A 19,497-nucleotide genomic window follows, 5' to 3' on the forward strand; every position below is an offset into this window, starting at 1 on the left:
AATTTATCAGGCTGTACAAATGCCTATGAAAGTCCTACTTTCCTGCCTGATGGTTATGGAAGCAAACTTGGATTATCAAAGGTCTTGCCAGCAGAGCTCAACCTCTGCCAGTGCAACCAAGCTGGGAAGGTTTTGATCACAGGAATAGTAGTGGTCTATGTCTGGAGTTCAAGGAACAACCTACATCATTTTAGAGATGCTCATCATCAGATTTGCCAGGGTTTTAAATTTTGCCTTTCAGTGCTCAAAATCATCACTATATTCAATGGCTGAAGAAATGCCCAGCTTGATGAACTGAAGTTTTAAAGTAAGAAGGATATGAAACAGTGGTCAACTCCTGTTTTGCCAAATTCAAACAATTTCCCCAATTATTTCTGTTGATTAATGTCTTCCTCAGTTGCAGCATTTTATTATGTTGAATTTACCAAATACTGCGTTGCTATGTGTTTGTTTATATATTCTGTTCTACTGAACACTTTTCCTAATTTTTCACTTCTTAACAGTTCTCATAAGTGCTTTGGAGTATAATTTGAGACTGGCAATACAAGACTCCCTCCCCCCCCCCCCTTAATGTGCCCTTTCCCTTCTCTTTGAAATTTATTATTTCTTCTACCTCTCACTCACACTCCCAATCCTGCCCATGTTTAAAAATAATATGCACAAAACCTATCATTATCTTAACATTTTATTGGCACACATCATTGGCCAGGAACTATGAAAATAAACTCACAACTATATAAACTCACAAATATATAACTATATCTCTCCCTCCCCAGCATTGCTCACAGAAATAAAGGACTGCATGTTCATCAAGGAACATTCTCCTCCCCATCCCCCTGACTCACTAACATTCCTCTCAAAATGCCATTCAAACAAGAATCCAAGATATCTCAAGACTGTTGTTGTTTATCTCCATTATAATACCTTTGGCTGGCACAGTTAGGTGGGTTAATGCATAGAGAGCCAGACTTGAGACAGGAGGTCCTGGATTTAAATCTGGCTTCAGACATTTCCAAGCTGTGTGACCCTGGGCAAGTCACTTAACCCAAATTTCTGAGCCCTTACTGCTCTTCTGCCTTGGAACTGATTCTTAGTATCAATTTTAAGAAAGTAAGGGTTTAAAAAATATATATATATATAATCATATATTGATATTCTATGTCATAACGATTTATAAAAGAATGAGTAGGTTCTAGACATGGCAAACAACAGATTATATTACCAAAAAACTGATTCTATTTTTTTTAAGAGGTAAAGGATTTGTTATTGATGAGGAGTTATCCTTTAATCACCTATCGGTGTATAGTCAGAACATTGACTTATAGCAAAAGTCAGAATCAATAAAATGGCAGAAGAATAATGAGAAAAAGATTATTTTGAAACAAAACTATAAAATAGTAAAGATTAATTAAAATACTATATTAATTTGATTGGAAGCTGGGTGCATTTTTGATGGGATAATCTTGAATAGAATAGCTCAATCCTAATTTTATAGTGAAGTTTAAAGACAGATAACCACATAAATACAAAATACAAAGTTTAAAATCTTACATAAAATCCATACTATTATAGAATAAGCAAACTAATGAATTGACAATAAGCACAGCGTTTTTGCTCTGTGACCCCTTCCAAGCCCATTTGAAGTTCTGCTTCCTTTAATCCTTTCTTGTATTTTTAATATAGTTGCAGACAGGGTTTTTACAGAAGAGGCTCTGCTGATTTCATTTTGTGTCACTTCAATGAGGTCTTATTCTATTTCTTTGTATTCTTCATATTTAGAAATTTGAATGACAAAGGAAAATGCATTTATTAAGTACTTACTCTGTGCTGTTTATTAAGCACTAAAGACACAAATACAAAAGGAAAGACAGGAAATTAAATTTTTGATTAACAAAGAGAAATACTTCCATCCCGATGTCATGCTAATGTCTGAAATCCAAAATGCATCTAATTTGCTAGAAAATAATTACCATCAAATGATAAAATAAAAACTATCTTAACATATCTTCTCAAGACAATTTACTTAGTTATCTCACCAGGTGAATTGTCTGTCACAGTCTTCAATTTCATTCATCTTCCCTTTTATCCCAAAGGGTGTGAGAAGTTTGAAACATTCCTACTTTGAGCCTCGATATATCCTGCTAGTGCCAATGAACAAAGTAAAATATGAAGGGAATTTACGGAGAATGGGACTCTTCAGTCGTTCTGAGATTGAATTTTCTGTCGCAAGAGTTGATTATTATATTGAAATAAATCAAGATTTTCCAGGTTACTTTGATGCGTTAATCAATACAGGTGAGTAACTTTCATGGGGAAAAAAAAAGTTGTCATTTTCATTTTGGAATTGAGAAGCTACTGAGTTAAAAATTTCATGTCATGGGGGCAGCTGGGTAACTCAGTGGATTGAGAGCCAGGCCTAGAGATGGAAGGTCCTAGGTTCAAATCTGGCCTCAGACACTCCCCAGTTGTGTGACCCTGGGCAAGTCACTTAACCCCCATTGCCTAGCCTTTACCACTCTTCTGCCTTGGAACAAATACACAGTATTGACTCTAAGACAGAAGGTAAGGATTTAAAAAAAGTTTCATGTCAGGAAAACTCTTAGACAAAACCATAAATATGTCTTGTTATAATGAGTAATTGTGTTCTTATGCAGCCCTGTCCCTCCTATTAATACATAGTGATTAGTAACCATGTTCCAGATCTTTATTATTAGTTAATATGAACATGGAAATATGTACTGACTGATTATATATATTATATATATATATATATATATATATATATATATATATATATATATATAACCTATATCATATTACTTGCCTTCTTGGGGAGATGTGAGGGGTGAGAGGGAGGGAGAGGACATAGATTGCAAAATGTTAGAGAATGATTATTAGTTAATATGCTTAGAGAGGAAGATTCTGTATCTTTCATTTATATGTGTTCCACTTCTTCGTGCCTAGTGTTCCTAGATTGTAAAATTGGGATGGTGATACCATTCCCTTCCTCCCACTATTGAGATGCTTTAAGGACAACAATTTCAGTTAATATATGTGACAGTGTGAAACCTCCAAAAGAGTCTTGTTCTGATGCCTCATTTTGGCATGGACCTGACCCTGAGTTCTCAAAGGTTATATTAAAAAGAGCATGATCTCTGACTCTTTCTAGCAAGCATGAAAAGGCTTCAGATGTGACCATAGGACTGCTCTCTATGCACTAGCCTAGCTAAGTATGGAAAAACACCTTACCAATGGGGTGACCACAAGGCAATGGATTCTGGGAGCCATATCCATGAAACAGATAAAATAGATGAAAAGATGCTCAGCCCTTTTGCTTCTGTAATGAGAAGAATGTAGTGCTAGAAAAAGGAGATGGAGCTGCTAAGAATTCCACAGGTTTCAGATAGCTACAAATATTAATTTAACTCTTTGTACTCTAAATTTGAGCTCTTTTTCCAATGAAAAATGGGATGAAACGTCATTGGAGAATCTGAACCATAGCCATAATGATGTGTTTTGGGGTCATAAATGTGACCAGGAGACAGAAAGTAGTTCTAGTTCATTTGAAGGAGAGCTTATAGGTCCTTCTCACAGAGGCCATCTCTCTTGGCCATCTTGACTCTTGTGACTTACATATGCAAAAAAAAAAAAAAAAACCAACAACAACAAACAAACCACCTGAAAATAACTGCATCTTTTCAACCAACTTTGCTTGCAGAGAGTGATATAGCAAAGCAAATCTTTAAAGACCTTGAAAGGATCCTCCAATCAAGTCAACATGTACATCACGTACTTCAGTCCTTGGTGACTTCAATGTAAAATTGGGCATAGGGGAGAAAGGTGAAAAATATTTTGTATAATATAATTAGGTATTAAGAAATGAAAGATTAAAAACACAGACCTTTTGAAGAATTAAAGTAGATGTGAAATTAAAGTACATGTGAAAATATAACACCTAAAAGCCTCACACATATCTAATGAGTGCTTCTTTTAAGAAAAGTGTTGGAGGCACAAACTGTGGTGAAACACCAAACAACATTACAAAAAATAAAATGAACCTCATCTTAAAAGATAAAAAATGATTGTTTACTGACTTGAGAGTCATTTTAAAATTGTCTATGTAAAGTCAGATCATCAAATGATACATACAAAGGCCAAAAGTAGCACAATTTCTTAAGTAATAAAAATAAGAAAATGATGCACAGAATTAAAATAATTTTACTCTATTTCTACAAATAGGGTGCCAAATCTTAAAGATGAAAGTAGATAAAAGGGAGTCTAGGTGGCACAGTGGATGCAATACCTGACCTAGAGTCAGGAAGACTGTAAAATCTGGCCTCAGACATTGACTAGCTTTGTGACCCTGGACAAGTCACAACTCTGTTTGCCTCAACTGACTCATTTGTAAAATGAGCTGGAGAAGGAAATGACAAACCACTCCAGTATCTTTGTCAAGAAAACCCCAAATGGAATCACGAAGAATCAGACATGACTGAAATGATTGAGCAACAAAGTGAATGTATTGACTCTGATTTTCATCATTCCAGAGAAAGCTATAATGTGAAATAATCATGACAATGAAGAGGCTAAAAAAGCCTAAAATCACTCTCTATTGGCACTTGATCTCCTTAGTAGCTGAAATCTTGCTAGCCCTTTACATATATTATCTCATCTTGGCCTGGCAGCAGACCTGTGAAATAAAGCTACAGATATTATCCCCAGTTTAGAGGCAAATAAATTGAGGTTAAATGTTGTCTATGGTCATAGCTAAGTACAGCAGGATTTGAACACAGCTTTTCCTAACTCCAAACAGATATAACAGCTAAAGCAGCATCAATATGAAATTCAAGCCAAGTTGCAAAACATTACAGAGAATGCCAGATTGCTAGCGGAATTTCCTTACCAAAAAAAAAAAGTGGAGAACCAAACAAACATAGGGAGAGGGAGGGACTTGGCTTCACATTAGATCAAACTAAATCAGATCATCCTGAAAGATTTTATAGGTGAAATTGAAAGAACTACAGCTCAATATGAAATGGAACATATTTCCCACTGTTTCTTCAGAAATGAATTCTCTTCACTGAGCACAGTGAAACTGCTTTACTTCCTTAAAAGGGAAAAAGAAATAACAATGTAGAGAATGAAGTTAAGAAGAGGGCTTGGACTTGGGCAAATAGATACAAGAGGCACAGTGGATAGAGTAGTGCCAACCTTGAAGTCAGGAAGACTCTGTTCCTAGGTCCAAAACTGTCCTTAGACACTATCTGTGTGACCCTGAGCAAGTCACTTCACACTGTTTGCCTCAGTTTCCTCATAAAAAGTGCCAGACATGACAAACCATTCTATTATCTTTGCTAAGAAAACCCCAAATGGAGTCATGAACACTCAGATACGACTGAAATGACTGAACAACAACTACAAATACAGAGGAAATCCATGAAGGTGACAAAATGAAAAGACGCTAAGAGAAATTATTTTTGAAATCCATCAAGAAGGGGAAAACTCGTAAGTTTTTCAAACTCAAGAATGGAAGTTCTCAGGAACTGTAACTTCAAAGAAGATATAAAAGAAAGAAGAAATAACAGGTCACAAAAATGGCCAATCAAGAAGAAATCAGTAACTTATGCATTTACTTTTTCATTTCTATAAAAATTCTCATTTCTGTAAAAATCTTTATGTTCTTTACATGAGAAAAAAGTTCATGCATTCATACCTCCACTGAGGCTATCCTTGAAAAATATGAAGAAGGAGAAAGAAATTTATAGATAATTCTCTAAAGCAGTCTACATCTTCACAAACATTCAGTCAACCGAGAGTTATAGAAAATAGAATCCCACTCTATTTATTATTTGTTGATGTTAAAAAGAAAAAAAAAGAAAGCGATTCAGTAGAGCAAAATACAATATGGAAAGGCTGGTTTCCCATAAGATTTGTCCCAGGGAGATATTGATATTATATTTGATTCCTTAAGAGATGCAACTGCAGAGAGAATTTTATTCATAATTGGTCTTATGTTAACCAAAATATAAAACAAGGAAAAGGAAAAAATGAAATGGAGTAAGCATTTATTAGGCACCTACTATCCTTAGCAACTCAACAAGGACTGGTTATGCAGAAAAAATTAAGTGCCTGAAATATGCAGGCTGCTTAGACTCTCCCAAGGCTCATATTTGGATAGGTAACCCACTGAGTTGTTACATCAGTATACATTTCTTGGATAGGCATTGAAGACAGAAAATGGGCCATCCTCAGAATTGAATAGAAGAAGGAAAGCATTGAATTGCATTTGGGAAATGATGTCAAAGACATCAATCTTGCAAAACAGTTTGTGAATAGATCAAGCAGTCAATCAGCAAACATTTATTAAGCACTTAATATTTGCCACACGTGGTGCTAGGTGCTAAGATTATAGAGATAAGAATGAGACAATCTGGGTTACGAAGGAGCGTGTATTCTCTTCGTATAAAAAAGTGCATATTTAAGTGCACATATAGAATAAATACAAGAAAACATTGGGGATGAGCCCTGAAAGTTTAGAGGGATTAGCCAAAGCCTCGTATAGGAGATGGTGTTTCAGTTGAGATTTGAAGGACATTCTCAGAGCCTCTGGAGGTAAAGAGGAAAAGGGACAGACCGTGCTAAGGAATTGAGAGGGAAGTTAGGTTGTCCAATGGAGAGAATGCTGGACTTTTGACTTAGAAGGTCTGAGTCACTTACTGACTGTGTGGGCAAATCACTTAACCTGTATCTGCCTTGGTTTTTTAATTTGTAAAATGGCATAGCCCCTACTTCCCAGGATGGTTGTGAGAGTCAAAGTAGATAATATACATCAAATGCTTTGTAGATTTTAAAGTGCTATCGAAATGCTAGCTATCTCTATCATCGTCATTAAAATGGGAGATGGCATCACATCAGAAACACCAAGAAGTCCAGTTGGGCTAGAGTGAAAAGTACATGAAGGGGAGTAATTTATAAGGTAGGATGGAGTCAGGTTGTAAACGACTTTAAATGACAGACAAGAATTTTTTATTTGGCATTAGAGGAAATAAGGAGCTGCTGGAGTTTATTGAGCAAGGAAGAGACACGGTCATACCAGTACTTTAAGAAAATCATTTTATCAGCAAAATGGAGAATAGATTGGAGGCAAAAGGATGGATTGGACTTGAGTGGGAGAGAACAATTTGGAGTCTATCTTAATAATCTAAGTGAAAAGTAATGAAGAAAAAAATGATGGCTTGAATTTGAGTTTTGACCACATCAATAAAGAGAAGGGAAAAATGTGAGGGATGTTGTAGACATATCAAAGTAGAAATCAACTGGGTAGAATTATGATATGCCATGAACCCCAAATTCAACACTGCTACCAGCCTGGTGATGAGTTTTCAGGAAATTAGCTAGACTGGTCCTCAAATAATAGATGTGCCTCTTACTTGCAAAAAATAGACTATTAACTGTTAATCTTTACTTAGTAACCACTGGGCTGAAGACTTGGAAGAACATTGGATTGCAATTTGTGAAATATATACATATTACTTATCCATGACCATTAATAACTGAGAATTAACTGTTTTTATATGTTTTTTGCCTTAAAATATATTTTCTCTTTTACTGGTAGATGACCTAAATACTGCCTATCAGAATCTGTGCCAGCTCATTAGAGAATACCTGGGTTTGTCTGATCAACTTGGCAAGGATATGTCTGACATCACAGGTACTATAAATACCATCTCAAGTTGTACCCCTTAGGTGCCAGTACTGATTTGTTGCTGTTGTTGTTGTTGTTGTTTTTCCAAACAAAAATTGTTTAGTTCTCTAAGAGAAATATCCAGATCACAGGCAGTTTCGGTAATTTTAGAACGGCAACATAAATCCCCACTCTAACCCAGGTGACCTTGGGCAAGTCCATTAACTTCTGGAAACTTAATTGCCCTGCCAAGTTCCTAGATTGCTTTTTTGAGTCTTGGTCTTGTATTTCTAACATTCATGCTATTTGAGTCACCATTTCTGAGGATTGATTTTCATTCTAATTTACTCCACTGTCATAATGGAACTCCAGAAGAACACACCGAGGAGTATGCAGAACAGTACAGTGGCAGATTATTTCCAAGTCTAAGCCCTTTATTTAGAAGTGAGCTTCAAAGGGAATCCTTGCCTTAACAGTACAGGTATTTCCCTGCATGACACTTGCATTCCTCAGTAATCCAGTCACATCTGCTTCCCTTTATACAATCCCTTCTTCTTGGTCTGTCCTAGCTGACCTGTTGGGGTATAATGGAATGAAGGCTTTGGTTCCTCAGCCCTAATGAAGGCCATGTGATACTGGCCAAATGGCTTAGCATCTAAAAGGGGAATAATGCCTTCTGAGTGCCTGCCTCACAGAGTTGTGATGAGGGGCAAATGAGATCATGAATAGGAAAGTACTCTGAAAAACTTGAAAGCACGCTACGAAAGGTAAGGTATTATAGTAGGAATATTATTACAGATTGGGAATTTATTAGAAAATTCAAGAATTTCACAGAGAAAATAATTTGCTTTTCATCTATCATTTATTACTTAATACCTAAAAATAAGAACACTTTCCAATTTCAAGAACTTTTACAGTGGAAAAATACTAATGAGTGAATATTTTCATAAGTTTAAGTCAGCATATAAAGTGTCTTCTAGACCAAAGGAATTCTTCTGGGCAGGCACTCAGACAGTTGAGTTTATTATTAGATATTTTAGGAGAAATCAGAGAACAGAGAGGAACCCTAGTAGGGATTGGTAAAGTGGCATTTTCACAAGACACTGGCCTTCCCTTGATAGCTATGTAGTATGGGTTAAAGAAGGAAAAAGAGAAGTAAGCCACAGCTAGCCATTTAGACATTCTTTCGAAACTATTTCATCTAATGTAGACATATAATCACTGAGCATAAAAGTAGCATCTACCTTATTAAGATTTGGGGTCCTGACATTTTAAGCAGATATCCTAAAGATATTCCCAAGACTTCAATGCAGTAGCCCAGCTATTTATAGAATGTTCTCAGGAACTATTAAAGCTCCTTAAGATATTTATGCATGATGTGGTATGGGAGAAAGAACGCTGGATCAGGAGTCAGAAGATCTGGCTTCCTATTTCAATTTCCCCACTTAGAGAACAAGTCATTTCACTTCTATGGGTCTCCATTCCTTGCTGTAAAATGAAGGAACTGAATCATCTCCAAGTCTCTTCCATTCTAACATTGCATGGTCCTATGATTCTTGTACTGACTTTCACTAACCTTCAGATTTATAGGAAATGCCTGCGTAGTTGTTAAGATTTAATTAGTCGGGTGGCTCTAGCCTATTGCAAGCTTGTGGACAAAGTCATAGAAAACAAGCTGGAGTGAGAGGGGCGAGGTGCCCCAGGCCAGCTGCTTTCCCCCTATTTCTCTTTAGGTGTAAATGCTAAGTAGCCCCTACATCTCAACGAACCCGTGAAGGAGACACCCCCTCAACTGCTATTTTTGTATTTTTCAGTTAACAAAGGGTAAAGGGCTCCTGTCTATGCTTTTTTTGCTTGGAGGCCCAGAATGTCAACCTTATGCCACTATCATGCACTGAAAATGAAGACAAGGTTAACCTAATGGACAAATTATATCTATGTGACTTTATGTAAGTCCCTTTCCCTCTCTAGCTCCCAGATTCCTCTTCTTTAAAAAAAAAAACAAAAACAAAAAAACAACCAACTGGTTGGACTAGATGATCATTAAGACCTAGTTTTCTCCTTTGTAAAATGAAGTTAATGATACTTGTATTACCTACCTCACAGGGGTGTTGTGAGAATCAAGAGAGCTCATGCATGTAAAATATTTTGTAAATTGTAAAGCATTAAAATTATCAGCAATTATTATTTAATACTGATCATTTAGGATGACTAGCAAACCCAATTCCTGTGTGTTTATCAGTGACAGCAGTCAGAAAGTTTCTGTGTTGTTTTTTTAAAACTGGGTTGTCAATCTGGTCTAAGCAGAGAAGACTAAGATTTTGACCTCATCCCTTCAGTCATGGATAAAATATTCATTGGAAATATAGTAATATAGCAAACTTTTATATCTTTTGAACAATTACATCATCTAAATATAGAATTTCCTTTCTTTTTTTTGCTCAACTGGTCCAGGAAATCCTTGAACCAAACAAATTCCCATAGCCCAAATGCCTAAAAATATTTGCTATGAAAGTAATTAAAGTGAGTTAAATATGTGCTCTCTGAGGCTACTTACACCTTGATTTTAGTGGATTCAGATGCCCTCTCATCATATATACATATGTGTATATGTATTTCTCTGCTTGCTTCTCTACATGGCAGACAGAATCCTTGGTTCCAAAGGAACCTTTGAACAACTGACTCAGCATGGGGATAACATCCTTCTAAAAAAAAATTCTAAGTGTAAAACATGACTCAAAATGAAAAACCAGCCAAAGAGTTGATTTGATGTCTCTGAATTATTATAAACTAATAAAGTCAGAGAACGGGGCTGGGACAGCTGAAGGTTGTGAACTAGGTCAGAAAATGGCATATCAAAAACCGCATGTTCTGATTCATGTAGATAGTTTGGGCTCTTTTCACCAACATAGAAGAATGAGTCTGATTCATCTCATTTAAGTATCTTAAGTGCTATAAATAATGAATAGCTAGCTCTGGAGATAAATGATGTTCACCAAAAACTCATAATTCTCTAACTCTGCTAGAGCATAGAGGCCCCTCCTTGGTCCTGCTCTTCTTAGCCATTATCCACATTTGGCCAATTCTCCTTCGGCTAAGAGCTTGTTACTCCCATGCTTCCCTCCCCTTATCTTCCTCCTTCCTATCTCATATTACAGGGGCAAATTTTCCTTGTCTTCCAAGGCAATTAGCTCATCTAATAAACTCATTGGACTAATGTGCTTATGAGAGAAGGCTAATTAATATCAATTCCATAAGGCCCTCCTAGAAGTTCCTAGCTCACACTTATGCATTGTAATAAGGGCCTGAAGATGATAAACAATGATTATTTGGTCTTTCTGATATATTGTATTGTACTTATTTGTATTTACTAAATAAACGAATAAAATATATATAAAGCAATACAGGTGAGGTTGGTGTAAAATCTCTGACATCAATTGAAGAAATATTTATTTATAAAATATAATGTGATTTCTTAAAATTATGTGCTCTTAAAAAATGCAAAACAACCCTTTCTTTCTACCTTAGAATCAATATAAGTATTGGTTCCAAAGCAAAAGAGCAGTAAGGACTTAACTGGGGTTAAGTGACTTGCCCAGATTCACACAACTAGGAAGTATCTGAGGCCAGATTTGAAATGATAATACTCTTAGAATTTGGGGTGGGGGAACAGTTAATGGTGTGATTTTCAATAAAAAGGAAAAGAGTCTAGAAACTTTGAGTTGATGAAATTGATTTTTATTTCTGGCAATTGGATCATTGTTTCCCTCACTATAGATGCTACAACTTTTTTAATGCAGTTGAAAACATTAGAGTTTTTATGTTGTTTTATTTTATAGCTGACTCATATTGAGTTGACAATTCAATAACATTCTCCCTTCCTCTCTTCCCTCCTTCCTTCCTTTCTTCTCTCTTTCCTTCCTTCCCTCTTTCCTTCATTTATTCCTTCCATTCTTTCCTCCTTCCTTCCTTCCTTCCTTCCTTCCTTCCTTCCTTCCTTCCTTCCTTCCTTCCTTCCTTCCTTCCTTCCTTCCTTCCTTCCCTCTCTCTCTCTCCCTCCTTTCCTTTCTTCCTTCCTTCCCATTTTCCTCCTTTTTTCCTTCCTTCATTCCCTCTTTCCTTATCTCCTCCTTCCCTCCCTGCTTCCTTCCTTCCCTATTTCCTCCTTTTCCTTTTTCCTTCCTTCCCTCTTTCCTTCCCTTCTTCCTTCCTTTCTTCCCTTCCTTCCCTCCCTCCCTCCTTCCTTCCTTACTTCCATCCCTCCTTCCTTCCCTTCTTCCTTCCTTTCTTCCCTTCCCTCCTTCCCTCCTTCCTTCCTTACTTCCTTCCATCCCTCCTTCCTTCCCTTCTTCCTTCCTTTCTTCCCTTCCTTCCCTCCTTCCTTTCTTCCTTCCTTCCATCCCTCCTTCCTTCCCTTCTTCCTTCCTTTCTTCCCTTCCTTCTCTCCTTCCTTCTCTCCCTTCCTCCCTCCTTCTTTCCCTCCTTCCTTCCTTCCTTCCTTCCTTCCTTCTTTCCTTCCTTCCTTCCTTCCTTCCTTCCTTCCTTCCTTCCTTCCTTTCTTCCCTTCCTTCCCTCCTTCCTTCCCTTCTTCCTTCCTTTCTTCCCTTCCTTCCCTCCTTCCTTCCTTACTTCCTTCCATCCCTCCTTCCTTCCCTTCTTCCTTCCTTTCTTCCCTTCCTTCTCTCCTTCCTTCTCTCCCTTCCTCCCTCCTTCTTTCCCTCCTTCCTTCCTTCCTTCCTTCCTTCTTTCCTTCCTTCCTTCCTTCCTTCCTTCCTTCCTTCCTTCCTTCCTTCCTTCCTTCCTTCCTTCCTTTCTTCCCTTCCTTCCCTCCTTCCTTCCCTTCTTCCTTCCTTTCTTCCCTTCCTTCCCTCCTTCCTTCCTTACTTCCTTCCATCCCTCCTTCCTTCCCTTCTTCCTTCCTTTCTTCCCTTCCTTCTCTCCTTCCTTCTCTCCCTTCCTCCCTCCTTCTTTCCCTCCTTCCTTTCTTCCCTTCCATCCCTCCTTCCTTCCCTTTTTCCTTACATTCTTTTTTTTCTTTTGGATTACTCTATCTCTATCTCAGTTGGCATTCCTTACTATTTTACTTAGGATCAATGCATTCCTTTCAACTATTCTCATTCTCCTATTCTCTAGTCTGAGTTGATGTAAATCATCCAAATATCTTAACAAAATGGAATTGGAGTGGATAACCTTCATTCTGCTTCTCATTGTTCACAAAAAGGGATGTTGCTGTGTAGTGTAGCAAGGAAAGGGAATTATAGCAAGAGCAATATTGACAGGCCTGGATTTCAAGCTACTGGGTCAGGGTTCCAAATTGTTGAAGAAATGCTCCATTTGACCTGAACTTTGTAGGTGATAAGGAATATGATATTTGAGTGTTGTTCCTAGATTCTCATAGATTCTTTTCAGGATATCCTAGGTGAAATGAGATCCCTTATCAGAGTCTATGGTAAGTGGTAGTCCAAATCTAGGAATAATTTCCTTAATCAACACTTTCACTACAAAGCTCGCTGTATTTATATTTGATGGAAAAGCTTCAGGCCACTTAGTTAATCTGTCTACAATTACCAGACAAAACTTGTATCTTCCAGCTTTTGGCATGCTGAGTAATCAATTTTCAGACTCTCAAACGGACAATCTGCTAAAGGTCTACCACCTAAATCTTTCTGTCTAAATGCCTTCTGATTGAATTTTTGACGAACTGGCGGCTTGTACAGATCTTATTTGCTACAGTAGCCATATAGGTCTCTTTGGATAGGTCTCCATTTTCTTTCACATTGGAATAATTTCTACTCTTTTCTTCAGAATTTAATTCTTAAAACTTCCTTTTCTTTTTGAGATGATTTCCCCAGTAGAATTTTAGGCCAATGGATCATTAAATTTTTAAAAAATATTTTCCCCCAATTGCATGTAAAAACAATTTTTAACTTTAAAAAAATTGAATTCTAAATTCCCTTCCTCCCTCCCAAATTCCCTCTACTCCCCTCTCCCTGACATGATAAGCAATTTGATATACACTCTATGTATGTAATCATGAAAAACATTTTCCCATATTAGTCATTTTTAGGCCAGTAGATATTAGCTCTCCCTCCTCAGAAACCTTTGAAATATATTTTCTTCACAAGAGTGTGGATCAGACTTTCCCTAGATTTTCTCTCTTCCTGTATTACAAATTTCAAGATGGAATGCTCACGTGTCATTTCTTTGTCAGCAACTTATTCCTCCTTTTGAGAAGAATCAAGTCCAGAATAGTAATTCTTTCACTCTTTCACTTCTACCACTTGAAGAATTAAATAACAATAAAGTTAAGAATACATCAGCACCAATTGCTCTATTTTTGTCATAATATATATGTGTGTGAGTGTATATGTATGGTGGGGGGGAGAGGAAAGAGAAGGAGGGAGGGGAGAGAGAGAGAGAGAGAAAGAGAGACAGACAGACAGACAGACAGACAGAGAAAAAGAGAGAGAGAGAGAGAGAGAGAGAGAGAGAGAGAGAGAGAGAGAGAGAGAGAGAGAGAGAGAGAGAGAGAGAGAGAACGAACTCCAATACATCCCTGAGATTTGGAGGACTCTAAGAGAGGTAATTCTAGTGCTAAGTAATTTGAGGGTAAGCTTGAATTTCTGGTTTGCTTTGGGAATCCTAGGCCTCGATCAGCCTCAGTTTGAATGAACATTTCAGATATTCTCTAGCTATAGAAGCTCCAAATTGTATTGAAATCTCTGGTTTTTCTCTAATTCAGATTTGGATCCTAGTAACTGGATCTTAATAGGAACAATCTCCAAGAATGGCTATAAGATCACCACTTTGTCATGGTTTCCTATACTAAACTTGGAATCTGTAAATAATCTCAATCATAGGATGTATCTCTATGAATCTAGAGCCCCTTCCAATAACTGTTGTCATGATGATTGAAGGACTCTTTATCCACCCCATTGTTATTACTGGTGGTTTTCTAGTGCTACTCTGGATATCAGGATTGACTTTAAGAGAAAAAGGAAATGCAAACCATTTCCCTATAGAGGCCAGCAAAGGGTCTCTTCTGAATATCAGTGGTAGCACTGGAAACAACTGAAGTTACATATTTGAGGTTGAAGTATATTTGGACTTGAACATCTATGCTTTATAAGTTCTTCTAGCTCTTATATGCATCTTATGATACCTGGAGATCAATAAATTAAGTGATGACTGCTCCCCTCTTCCTTTCAATTTTGTAAAATCTTATCCTTGTAAGATTCCTAGGAAAAATTTCCTAGCCATTTCTAAAAGTGTACTTGACATTTGTGCATATAAATAGACATATTTATTTTTCTAAATTCAATGTTAATTTTTGTCTGTGTTTCTAATTTTAGATTGGTTCTTTTTTTTTTTTTTAAGAACCTAAGGATATCAGGTGGAAGAATGATCCTACTATTGGAATTTCTATAATTATGTCTATGTCTCTATGACTTTGTTTTTAAGCTAACTTCTGTTTATGTTAAAGCAGGGCCACCCTCCAGCAGGAGGACTCTCAATGGACTGCCATCATACCTAATTCCATCCCCAAGGCGTTTGACAAAACTGGAAAAAGAAGGTGTTTTAGCAAAATTTCCCTTTGGGGTAGAGAATCATGAAAAAGTGCCTGAAAACCAGAACATTACTCCTTCTCAGAATCACCAGATCACTCAGGAGGGAGAAACCAATAGTCTAGAAGTCCCTTCCAACAATCAGAAGGCTTCACAACATTCCAACCCAGATTTATCTCATGTTCCCCAATCAGCCCAAGACAAGAAAGCTGATAACCATCCTAAGTCCACAGAGCTCCATGACTTAGCCCTAACTGATGGAGCAGAAGTTCCCAAATCAGATAGCAATTCTAACAGGAATAGTCCTGATAAACCAGTAACCCATCCAACAGACTCCTCTGAAAACCAGCTCATGCCACTTCAAAATGAAGCAAAAAATGTTGGGTCCCAAGAGACTGACCAAAGCTCAGACGCACCTCCATCCCATAGCCCTCAGCAAGACCAGGATGAGGAATCTGGTGAGACCAAAGTTCCTTTCACTCATTCTGAGCCTCCAAAGAACTCAGACTCATCTCCCTCCAGTTCTCAGACTGCTCAGAATAAGGAAGTCAATGAAGATGAACTTCCAAAAGAACCTGAACCAAATCTACCACCTAATACTCAAACTATCCAAAATGAGGAAGTGGGTGAAGTAAAACTCCCTCATTCCAGTCCTTCCCATTCTGACTCATCTCCCAGAGAGCCTCAGGTGCCTTTAGAAGAAGAAACCCATAAAACAGAAGTTGCTCGAGTTGATACTCCTTATCCTGAAGATCTGCCAAAAAGTCAAAAACAGACTCAAGAAAGGGATGCCCCAAACTCATTGCTCCCTCCAAACAAGTGGGCTCCTACCAGGCTGCCACAGCCACGAATGCTAGCTCCTCTCCAAAGTAGAAGACCATCTCCCAGGTCACCCAACCGGGAATCTGCCCTAGAACAAATGGCAGACCAAAACATAACTCCTTCTCCCAGGCCTCAACCATCGCAGGAAGGAGAAGTCAAACTTCCTCCCATCAGTCCTCTCAGTTCCAATCCTTCACCAAATATGCACTTAACTCCCCCTGATAATTCCCTGAAAACTCAGGAAGAGAAAGACAGTGAGGTAAAGCTCCCTCTCATCAGCCCTCCCCAACCTGAACCACAATTGCATCATAGCCCCAATTTGGCCCTAGAAGAAGAGGCTCATCAAATTAAACTTCCTCACCTCCCTACTCCCTTTTCGGAGCCCCAACAAACTCAAGCCCATCGACAGAGAAAAGAAAAAAAAGTTCAACAAAGAGAATTGAATTCCAATAAAAAGATTACAGACAAGCTGGCAAATCAGGAGTCAGGTCAGCAAGTGAAAGCCAAAAAACCCTCCTCTCTCAAAAGAGACACAGGTAAAGGACCAGCACAGCTTAAAAAGAGAAGTTTAGAATCAAGAGTCCATAGTGAGCAGAATCCCACCAACCCAAGCCCACCTAAAGGCTCCGAGCTGAATCAGGAGGAGGAAACCCCTGCATCAGAAGTTCCAGAACCATCCCAATCAGAACCACTTATAGAAAATGACAACCAGTTACAGGAAGTCAAAATTCAAAAAGTTCCTCATTCCAGCAAAAAAGTTCCTGCCAAGCTTTCCAAAAATGAGCTGATTCCAAAGGTGAGAGTGCCTAAAAAAGGTGTCATCCCCAAAGAGAGAGAATCCTAAAAGCTTATCCCATGACGCCAGTGAGCTTCCAATTATCAACCAGTAATCAGCTCTGGAGGGACAAGTTCATAAAAACAGATTTCTCTGGGACAAAAGAATTTTGTCAGACCTGGCACAGGAGGACAGTTTAATTGCAAAGGAACAAGCAATAAAAGAAAACATGTCTATAAAAGGAGGAAATCTGAGACCAAAGAGACCTTGGCAGGACCCCCAGAGAATGAGCAAGAATGAGCAGTCAACCAAAGAGGCACAAGTTAAAAAAAAAAGAGGGACCATCCTGAATAAGGAGCATGCCACAGCTTCTTCTCATAAAGACAGTGTGCCATCTTCTGCTAAGCAAATAGGAAAACAAAGAAAGAACTCAAAAAAATGGGATAGCTCAGAGTCAAGAAACTTCTGCTGGTTCAACACAGGAAGAGAGCACTGCTACTCACCCAAACTAGCCATCAGTCCAAACAACAGGACCCCAAAAAGGAAGGCTTCAATCCCGGGACAATCAGAACACCAAAACCTAACTCAACCCTGCAGCTTAAAGAAGAAGCAATTCCTAAACCAGCAGTGCCACAGAGTGAAAAGATGTGGGCAGAACGAGTACAGGGACCATAAACTTGTTCCTTTCTGTAGGCATGAAACAGTGTAGTTGGAGGGACTCTGAAGAGTTGAGCCAACCTGGCCAGGATGCTAAAATCATATTCACTTCATCACCCTACACTTCATTTTCCTCATCCATAAAATTGAAGGGTTGGATTCAGTGACCTTTGTAATGTCTGTTTCCAGCTCTAAATCTATGATCCTATCACAGTTATTACTGCTAATCAGCTCATGGGGGACAAACAGGTCCAGCAAATGAGCTCAGTACACTAATTTGCTCTGCCTTGCTTCACATTAAACACAACTAATCTTGGATTCTGGGAAAGCAGAGCACAAGTAGGAAGGACTTCTGTTAGCACCCTGAAATACTTCCTTCTATTCATTAGAGGGAAAATGATCATGGAAATTCTTTTCTAAATTGGATCATGAAGAGACCTACTTCAGGCAACAACAATGACCCTTCTATAACTCTTAAGATGTCAGAGAGGCAGAAAGGTCCCTAGGCTGAATAGCTCTTTCCTCAAGAACCATTTTATCTTTAAATGAAAAAAAAAACTGGAATTAAGCAGAAATGTGAAGGTCAGATGTTAAGGGAACATTTTTCTTTCAGGTTTTTTTTTGTTTGTATGATCAAACAACTCACTATTAATGTCTCCCTTCTCTCTTCAGTAAGTAATCTGAGGTCAATTGGGCCACATCGAGGCAATGCCAAAGTAAGAAATTGAAGTCAATGCATACATCAGCCAACTTGATGAGATGTGGGGAGGAAATTAATTAAACCAGTTGTTAAATTTATTCAGCAAATATTTGTTGAATGCAGAACATGGTAATATGCTAGGAGATATTTGGTATCATGCCAATAAGATCATTGGGTGGTTGAATGAATTTTGCCCTTGGCATCTGGTTATGCTGGTATGCCAACATAGCCTTCTAGTGGATTAAAAGCTACAGAGCTGATAGTATGTGGGAGAGTGATTCCAAAGGACGATGTTTTCTTTTAAACGTCCCATGTCTGAAGTGTACTATATTAGTCAGTCAACAAACTTTTTGTTAAGCACTGACTATGTGCCAGACACTGTATTCAGCAATGGGAATGTGAATTGAAATAAAAAAATGTTAAGTACTTCTTGACTGACTACAATAATGTATGCATAAATAAAATCTTGAACTTCAGCTTGGGGGTGCAATTGAAAGGTGCCCTAAAAGACTTCATAGAATTCCCCAAGTTCATGTAGAAGATGATGTTACAGAAAATTTGCATGTAAGTCAAATCATATTTTAAATACACTAGAAGATTTCTACTATTAAAAATATTTCCTGCTGTGAATCATTTTGTGATGCAAATAAGAACTCTCCATTTTATCTCTTCCATCTTTGAAAAAGGTGATCTTTTTTATACTTCCCTAATTGATTTGCTGTTTCACATGTCAGAGCAACTATTCCAAACTTTTTCATCCCTCTTCAGCAAGATGGCACCTCTTCCCCCAATTCATTTCCCTCTTATCTTGCTGAAAAAAATTGAGGCCATTTAGCTAGAGCTCTCCCTCCTCTCCTCATTATATCACACAGATATCTTTCCTCACTGTCTCTCTTACTGCTCTCTCATATGAATACATGGCCCGTCTCATTATCAAGACAAAGCCGTCTACCTGCACTTTTTTTTTTAATCTTTACTTTCTGTCTTAGAATCACTACTGTATATTGGTTCCAAGATTGAAGAGAGGTAAAGGCTAAACAATGGGGGTTGAGTGACTTGCCCAAGGTCACAGAACTAGGAAGTGTCTGAGGTCAAATTTGAATCCAGGACCTCCCATCTCTAGGCTTGACTTTCAAACCACTGAGCCCCCCAGCTACCCCCTATATGCACTTTTGATTCCATTCCATCCTCCCTCCAGCAAAGTGCTGCCTCCATTATAACAACATTCTCTAATTTTCTGCCCATTACTGGCTGATTTGCTGCTGCCTACAAATACTATCTTTTTCATTTGATT

The 19,497-nt window shown here is 38.0% G+C and overlaps 1 protein-coding gene across 5 annotated transcripts in view; it reads left to right on the plus strand.

The window, feature by feature from the left end:
- LRGUK (leucine rich repeats and guanylate kinase domain containing) overlaps positions 1–19,497 on the plus strand; it is a 143,410-nt gene that overhangs the window by 60,808 nt on the left and 63,105 nt on the right. For 3 of the 5 annotated variants that reach the window (XM_056799712.1, XM_056799711.1, XM_056799713.1), the window contains 2 exons: positions 2,094–2,295; positions 7,616–7,711. In XM_056799712.1, the coding sequence (XP_056655690.1) occupies positions 2,094–2,295; positions 7,616–7,711 (298 nt within the window). Of the gene's footprint in view, positions 1–2,093; positions 2,296–7,615; positions 7,712–9,498; positions 11,366–15,170; positions 18,630–19,497 lie in introns of those variants that run through there. The other 2 variants (XM_056799715.1, XM_056799714.1) reach the window with 2 other exon arrangements.

Source organism: Monodelphis domestica, chromosome 5 (genome assembly GCF_027887165.1).
Source record: "Monodelphis domestica isolate mMonDom1 chromosome 5, mMonDom1.pri, whole genome shotgun sequence".
Lineage (NCBI taxonomy): Eukaryota > Metazoa > Chordata > Mammalia > Didelphimorphia > Didelphidae > Monodelphis > Monodelphis domestica.